At 44.8% G+C, this 9,056-nt stretch overlaps 1 protein-coding gene across 1 annotated transcript in view; it reads left to right on the top strand.

The window, feature by feature from the left end:
• Nucleotides 1-4,836: 4,836 nt before the first annotated feature.
• LOC144483348 (uncharacterized) overlaps nucleotides 4,837-9,056 on the top strand; it is a 24,656-nt gene continuing 20,436 nt past the window's right edge. The window contains exon 1 of the mRNA XM_078202064.1: nucleotides 4,837-5,544. Within this exon, the coding sequence (XP_078058190.1) occupies nucleotides 4,958-5,544 (587 nt within the window). The 5' untranslated portion in view covers nucleotides 4,837-4,957. The remainder of the gene's footprint in view (nucleotides 5,545-9,056) is intronic.

The following is a 9,056-nucleotide window of genomic DNA, read 5'->3' as shown; positions in this document are numbered from 1 at the left end:
CCCCCCTCCCCTCTCCCCACCCCGCCCCGCCCAAGAAACCAAAAATCTCTCCATCCCATCCTTAAACTTAACCAACGATGGAACATCTACCACCCTGGGCTAGAGAATTCAATGTGACAAGAGAGACAGAAAGAGTAAGAATGAGAGAAGTGGGTGGGAGAGACATGGGCAATGGAGAGGCATTTTATAGACCTAGAACAGAGCCACAATTTGATAGAATCTCCGAAACCCTCAACCTCCACCACCTGGATGGACCAGGGCAGCAGGAGTATGTGGACACCATCACCTGCAAGCTCCCCTCTGAGCCACGCACCATCCAAATTCGTCTGACATTCTGAGAAGAGTGGACCCATTGCACTCAGTTCCTCACCAGCAGCTCTATCCCTGTCCCTGCCAAATGAATGAGGCTGAACCAGACTTTTTGTTTTAAAGGTTATGTGCTCACTCGCATCAAATCTTGTTCGGCCATCACCGTAGAGCTTACCAGTCTACAAACACTTCCTTTTAAGAAGCACCAAATTTTTAAATTTCTCATTCCTGTTTACCTACATAGTTGCAATCATCCAAATTTATGTAATATTTCTCAGCCACACAGGCTCTTAAGCATTTCCGATTTTAATCACTCTCCCAGTAATGACCTTTTTCATTTGTCCAAGTCACAAGCTCTGGAATTTCCTCCTTAAGCCGCTCTGATTCTCTACCTCACTCTCCTTCGTTAAGACTACTCAAAACTGATGGCACAGTGGTTAGCACTGCTGTCTCATAGCGCCAGGGACTCAGGTTCAATTCCAGCCTCTGTGCAGAGTTTGCACATTTCCCCGATGTCTGCATGAGTTTCCTCCGGGTGCTCCAGTTTCCTCCCTCACTCCAAAGATGTGCAGGTTAGGTTGATTGGCTATGCTGCATTGCCCCTTCATGTCAGCAAGGTAAATACGTGGGGTTACGGGGATAGGGTCAGGGTGGGATTGTTGTTGATGCAGTCTCGATGGGCCCAATGGTTTGCACGACAGGGATTCTGTGATCTCGTCATTTGGCTCAGTGTCAATTGTTATTTTGTAACATTTCTCCGAATTGCCTTAAAACTTTTATTTTGTTGAAGACACAACATAAATAGAAATGATTGTCACTGCCCTGGCCATTTATCATTGTTCTGCCTCAATAATAAGAAACTGGAAGTGGAAGCGTGAAGCAGGTTGATTTCTCGTGGAAAAAATAATCAAAATTATTGCCCCCAACAAAGATGGCGGTTGCGCATGCGCTCTACCTGGTACCCAATAAAACTGGCGGCTGCGCATGCGCTCTATCTACTGCGAGTGCCCGGATAAGGATGGCGGCCGCTAACCCAGCTCTGTGAGAAAAGCACTCCAGGGCGGGGGAACGGTCCCCGGGAACCGGTGGGTTATTCTTTCTCATTTGCAATCTATATAACATGCTTACGAAGCGTATCCAGTCACTGACCTGATCCATCGCTCCCTGCATCCCGCCATTCTCTCCTGGACGGATTGCAGATCGGAAAAAAAATCTTCCCCATTGCCCTTAATCACACTGCGCATGCCTCACTCAGCCTCGCCTCTCATTCATTCCGATTGGTCCTCCAGCCCCGTCCCCTCCTCCTATTGGTCGGAGCTGCTGTCAATCAGTCCCCGGGCATTGTGAGGTGTCGGGTGAGAGGTCAGTGCCGGGGGGATTACAATGAACATTCTCCACTCACTATCCACCGCTTCCGTTTTCTCCCCACAAGCCACCTCCAACAAAGAGAGCAGGGGGGACACACTGACCGAGTGACAATGTCACTGCATTAGTAATCCAGAGAGACAGCACAATGTTCTGGGGACAGGGCTTCAAATCCATTCAATTAATACAATCTGCAATTTAAAGTTAGATTCAGTGTTGGTAATCATAGGATCCCTGCAGTACAGAAGACTATTCGGCCCATTGAATCTGCACCGACCTCAATCACACCCAGGCCCTATTCCCGTAACCCCACACATTTACCCTGCTAATCCCCCCTGACACTAGGGTCAATTTAGCATAGCCAATCAACCTAACCTGCATACCTTTGGACTGAGGAAACTGGAGTATCCGGAGGAAACCCACGCAAACATGGGGAGAAAATGCAAACTCCACACAGACAGTGATCCAAGCCGGGAATTGAACCCAGGTCCCTGATGCTGTGAGGCAAACCCATTGTAAACCCCTGGTGACTGAAGCTCCTCTGAGAAAATCTCCACACACACAGTTCTGGACGCAAGGTTAGAGTCATAGAGGTTTACGGCATGGAAACAGGCCCTTTGGCCCAACTTGTCCATGCCGCCCTTTTTGTTTAAACCCCTAAACTACTCCCAATCGCTTGCATTTGGTCCATATCTCTCTATACCATGTAACTGTTAACGTCTGTTATTCTGTCTGGCCAGTCAGAGTGATTCAGATTCATGTTTGTCACAAGTAATGAATGAAATTATGCTCAATTTGTTATTTTTGTTAAAATTGTTTTTTTTTGTTAAATTTGTTAAAAGGATCTCGAAAGAATTATCCAAAACTTAATTTGGATTTCCAGGGAGGAGGGAGAGTGTGTGGGATGGGGATATACAGATTTGAATTGTCTGTTGAGAATTTATATCCTGGACTGACATTGGTTACATTTGTAAATTCCATTGACAACATATTAGAAGCTGAGGATTTGTGGAGAAGATATTCAATTTAGGATCAATTCAGGACCAAATGAATTTGGGGGAATGAAAGTGGAAAATATTCCACCAAATGAGAACTGTCTGTTCAGAATTTCTATCTTGTACTGACAGTGATGACTTTTCAAACTCCTTTATCAGGTTATTAGAAGCAGAGGATTTGGAGGTGGGAAACGCAAACCAAACATCGCATCAATATCTGATACTCAATGAATCGGAGTGTGAGTATTATTGCCCTTTGAATATGGAGGGAAGATTGTTTTAACAGTTGCATAGTGTATAAAACATTGCAATTGAAGCAGAGAGAATCCGTACACGTGTACTGTGTACGAGGCTTGAGCTGATCATCCAACCTGGAGAGAAATAAGGACACCAGCATCACGGAGAAACTGTGTAAATGTGGAGATTGCGGAAAGGGATTCAAATACCCATCCTTGCTGGAAATTCAGTCACACTGGAGAGAAGCTGTTCACTTGTTCCGTATGTGGGAAGGGATTCACTCAGTCATCTGAGCTTCTGATACATCAGAGAGTTCATACTGGACAAAAGCCATTCACCTGTTCTGTTTGTGGGAGGGGATTCATTCAGTTATCCCAGCTGCTGACACACCAGTGAGTTCGCACTGGGGAGAGGCCATTCACCTGCTCTGTGTTTGAGAAGAGATACACTAATTCATCAAAAATTCTGACACACCAGCGAGTTCACACTGGTGAGAGACCATTCATTTGTTCCATGTGTGAGAAAGGATTCAAAACTTCATCAAACCTTCTGACACACCAGCGAGTTGACACCCGGGAGAAGCCATTCACCTGTTCAGTGTGTGCAAGGGGATTCAGTCAGCTAGCCCACCTGATGACACACCAGCAAGTTCACAAGTGACTGAAGGGTTTGGATTCCACTGATGTTGCTGGCGTTCATCATACCCAGGACTGAACCATGTTCATTCTGACAATTCAGGTTTGTTTCTCTGATGTTACCAACTATAATACTGGCTGGAGTTTAAGATTCTAGTTAATTAGCTGATTATGTTCTTGGACCTGCAGTCTCCCTTTAAGAATATGTGCCTGTGATCATTCCCCTGAATTCAGAGACTGAACTTGTGGCAATGTCGCTGCATTAATAATCCAGAGAGGCAGCACAATGTTCTGGGGACAGGGCTTCAAATCCATTCCATTCATACAATCTGCAATTTAAAGTTGGTCTCAGTGGTGTTGACCAAGGCTCCTCTGAAAATATCTCCACACACCCAGCCCTGAACACAAGATTCAGATCCATGTTTTTCACAAGGCATGAATGAAATTATGTTCTGTTTGTTATTTTTGTTAAAATTGGTTATTCTTTTGTTAAATTTGTTAAAAATTTGGGAGCTTTTGGAACACTGCTCCTTCATCAGGTGAACACGCTCACCTAATGAAGGAGCAGTGCTCTGAAAGCTCGTGATACCAAATAAACCTGTTGGACTTTAACCTGGTGTTGCGAGACTTTGTACTTCTCCCTTATATACTCTATGAATGGTATGTTTTGTCTGTATCGGTTGCCAGAAACATTACTTTTCACATGTCACAATAAATCAAATCAATGTGTCATCATCCTGGGCTCGGAACCAGGAGGAGGGAATGTTGTGACTTTCTCTGAATTGTTACAGCACAGAAAGAGGCCATTTGGCCCATTGCGTCTGTGCTGGCTCTCAGAATGAGCAATTCACTGAGTGGTATTCCCCTGCCTTTTCCGTCTAACCCGGTTCATTCATCCCCTTCAGATAACCAAATTCAGAGTTTGTATCCTCTGACAGTGATGGATTTTGGAAACTCCTTTTCTAAGGGGTTAAAAGGAGAGGATTAACACACAGCAAACTCAAACCAAGAGAAACGTTTGTTCTGAATGTTATCCTGTTCTTACATTGACAGCTTTTCTAAAATCTTTTTTCCGCAGGGAGTTACAATCGGGAAACACTCGTCAATATCTGACATTCACTCGATTCATCAGGAGCTGAATATCATCAACCTCTGAATGTGGAAGGAGAAACGTTTGCCTGTTCTGTTTGTGGGAAAAGAATTTTAAACATCAGTGTGACTAGAAAAGCACCAAGACACACACACACCTGAGTGAGAGTGTTCCAGTGAACTGACTGTGGAAAGAGCTTGAACCAGTTACAAAGCCTGAAAAATCATCACACCATTCACAGCGAGGAGAAACTGTACACGTGTTCTGTGTGTGGATGAGGCTTCAACTGATCATCCAACCTGGAGAGACACAAGGACACTGGCACCATGGAGAAACCATGGAAATGTGGGGACTGTGGGAAGGGATTCAGTTGTCCTTCCCATCTGGAGGCTCATCGACGCAGTCACACCGGGGAACGGCCATTCACCTGCTCTGTGTGTGGGAAAGGATTTACTCGGTTATCCTGTCTTCAGACACACGATCTTGTTCATTCTGATAACAAACCTTTCACTTGCTCTGACTGTGAGAAGAGCTTTAAAAGGAAACCGGATTTGCTGACTCACCAACGCATTCACACTGGGCAGAGACCGTTCACCTGCTCTGTATGTGGGAAGGGATTCACTCAGTCATCCAACCTGCAGACACACCAGCAAGTTCACACTGGGGAGAGGCCATTCACCTGCTCCGAGTGTGGGAAGGGATTCATTCACTCATCAATTCTGCTAAAACACCAGCGAGTTCACACGCGGGAGAGACTGTTCACCTGCTCTGTGTGTGGGAAGGGATTTATTCAGTCATCCCACCTACTGAGACACAAAAGAGTTCACACAGGGGAGAGGCCATTCACCTGCTCCCAGTGTGGGAAGAGATTCACTAATTCATTCCACCTACTGAGACACCAGCGAGTTCACAAGTGACAGCAGGGATTGGATTCTGCTGTTATTGCTGCTGTTAATCACATCCTGGACTGAACCATGTTCATTCTAACTTGTGGAGTTTGTTTCTGATGATAATCCCAAGAACTGGGATGGAGTTTAATATTCTGAATACATGTGAAATAAATCAGCTCAGTGTCAAACACCCTTTTGTTAAGTATTTGTTTTCTCCAGGATAAGAGGGGGCTAATTGAAATCCTGTTCTCGACTGTTCCATTTCTGGTCTTTTCTCATTTAAAAAAAGATTTATATTTCTGTCGAGCCTTTCATGACATCAGGTTGTCCCAAAGCTTTTTCAGCCAATGAATTGCTTTTGAAGTTCAGACGATGTTGAAAATGCAGCAGCTCATGTGCACAGCAAGATCCCATGAACAATACTCCAGATAATGTCATAGAAACCCTACAGTGCAGAATGAGGCCATTTGGCCCATCGAGTGTGCACCGACAACAATCCGCCCCCCAGGCCCTATTGTCACAATCCCACATATTTACCCCGCTATTCCCTCTAACCTACACATCCCGGGACACTATGGGCAACTTAGCATAGCCAATGCACATAACCCGCACATCTTTGGACTGTGGGAGGAAACCGGAGCACCCGGAGGAAACCCACGCAGACACGGGGTGAATATGCAAACTCCACACAGACAGTGACCCAAACCAGGAATTGGACCCAGGTCGCTGGAGCTGTGAGGCAGCAGTGCTAACCACTGTGCGCTCGTGTATTTGAGTGATGTTGATTGAGGAATAAAGATTGACCAAGACTCTGGGGGGAAATCCCCAGCTCTTTGAAATAGCATCAATGGATCTCTTGCACCTGTCTGTTCAGTCTCACCTCAAACACGGGACCTCTGACAGTGCGGGGCTCCCTCAGTACTGCAATGGAGTGTCAGTTCGGAATTTCTGTTCAAAATTGTCTGGATCTGGATTTGAACCTGCAACCTCCTGACTCAGATATGAGAAAGCAACCACTGAGCCAAGACCTCATTACTTGGATTATTTCAGTTCTTAGCCCTCTGGTTACTCTCATGAACCCACTTCCCATCCCTTCCAAAGAGTCTCTCTTAGCCTTGGTATCCCTCCGAGGTATCGATAACACAGGCATGTACTTCCCTTCGGAGTGTTTGATGGGACAGTATGAACACAAATCCACAGGGACAGTGGGAGTCCCATTCAATGCTTAGCACTGCTGCCTCACAGCGCCAGGGACCTCGGTTCGATTCCCAGCTTAGGTCCCGTGTCTGCATAGGTTTCCTCTGGGTGCTCTGGTTTCCTCCCACAGTCAGAAAGGCATGCTGGTTAGGTGCAATGGACATGCTAAATTCTCCCTCATGTTTACCTGAACAGGCGCCGGGATATGGCGACTAGGGGATTTTCACAGTAACTTTATTAGAGTGGCAATGTGAGCCTACTTGTGACACCAATAAATAAACTTTAATTTAATTGTTGCCTGCTCAATATTTCATTCCTGGCTCTGAGACTTTTGTTGATGATTTGAATTTGATGTCCTTTAGTTCCTGACTCACCGACTGGGGGAACTAGTTTTTCCTCATTTACCTGATGAAATTTTAAACCTCTTCCTCAGATATTCAATCAGATTTTGTTCCAATTAAAAGAGCCTCAGTTTCTCTAATCTTTCCTGATAACTAAAGCCTCTATTCCCTGTGACCACCTCAGTGAATCTCTTCTGCATCCTCATGATTTTGAATACTTCTATCAAACCTCCTCTTAGCCTTCTTTTCTCCAAGTGCAAGAGTCGCAGCTTCTCCAATCTATCTTCATATCTGAAGTTTCTCACCCCTGGAATCATTCTTCTCAACCCCATTTTCCAGCATTTGTTGTTTTTTATTCCCATTTGGAAAGAATTGCTACAAGAACAGAGGACGCCGGAAAAACTCAGCGGGTCGACCAGCATCTATTCGGAGAGAAAACAGAGCTAACATTTCAGGTCCTTTTGACTTTTCGTCACAATTGAAGAATTGCTGCCTGATTTCACTCCAGACTGTCTGAGCTCAAATCTTTCACACAATGCACCCTTGTTCTTGATTCCCTCACCAGAGGAAATAGTTTCTCTCTGTCTACCTAATCGATACATCAGTTCACTTTAATCGAGATCGGCACAAATTTCCCTTTTACATTCCAGAACCAGCAGCTTTTCAGAAATGGTTTATAACAAAAAATTCACAATTTCCTGTCTATCCCATAAATTACAGCTGTTTCCTTTTCTTTAACACAGGAGGTGGATTGATTATTGTTGAATCTGTACATATAAAGCCAGGTGAAATAATGTACCAACTGATGCAAGTACAGCTTCTTCCCTGCTGCCATCAGACCTTTGAATGGACCTACCATATATTAAGCTGTTGCTTCTCCACACCCTCGCTATAACTGTAACATTACATTCTGCACCCTCTCCTTTCCTTCTCCCCCATGTACTCTATGAATGGTATGCTTTGTTTGTATAGCATGCAAGAAATAATGTTTGTCACTGTATCCCAATATATATAAATAATTTCTCAAATCAGAGAATTGTAGCAATGATTAACCAGGGAGAATTGAGGTCACAGAGGATAAGACAAACTTTGAAAGATTGAATATCATACGAGGAGAGAGATATGGGAAAGAATCATTGATGACATGAAAATACAAGCTGGACTGCAGTGAATGAACCTGAGTGAAGTGGTTCTGATCATATTGAGGGTTTGTTGGAATGTTCACTGTCTCTGTTCAAACACGATGTGGAGATGCCGGCGTTGGACTGGGGGTAAACACAGTAAGAAGTCTCACAACACCAGGTTAAAGTCCAACAGGTTAATTTGGTAGCACAAGCCACCAGCTATCGGAGCGCTGCCCCTTCATCAGGTAAGTGGGAGTTCTGTTCACAAACAGGGCATATAAAGACACAAACTCAATTTACAAAATAATGATTGGAATGCGAGTCTTTACAGGTAATCAAGTCTTAAAGGTACAGACAATGTGAGTGGAGAGAGGGTTAAGCACAGGTTAAAGAGGTGTGTATTGTCTCCAGACAGGACAGTTAGTGGGATTTTGCAAGTCCAGACAAGTCGTGGGGGTTACAGATAGTGTGACATGAACCCAAGATCCCGGTTGAAGCCGTCCTCATGTGTGCGGAACTTGGCAATCAGTCTCTGCTCAGCGACTCTGCGTTGTTGTGTCGTGAAGGCCGCCTTGGAGAACGATTACCAAGCGTTGGAGAACGCTTGGTAAGTTTTGCTCCCTGGTTAATCCAGCCCATTGTTATCACCCAAAAATTGCAGCAAACTCCCTTCACTGTGGCACAGTGGTTCGCACTGCTGCCTCACTGCGCCAGGGTTCGATTCCAGCCGTGGGTGTGTGACTGTGTGGAGTTTGCACAGTATGAACTCTCACAATATCAGGTTAAAGTCAAATAAGTTTATTTGAAATCAATGCAAATTACTGCGGATGCTGGAATCTGAAACCAAAAGAGAAAATACTGGAAAATCTCAGC

This window comes from Mustelus asterias, unplaced genomic scaffold, assembly GCF_964213995.1.
Source record: "Mustelus asterias unplaced genomic scaffold, sMusAst1.hap1.1 HAP1_SCAFFOLD_63, whole genome shotgun sequence".
Taxonomy (NCBI): Eukaryota; Metazoa; Chordata; class Chondrichthyes; order Carcharhiniformes; family Triakidae; genus Mustelus; species Mustelus asterias.
The sequence above is the reverse complement of the archived record's forward strand: the minus strand, read 5'-3'. Positions and strand labels throughout refer to the sequence as shown.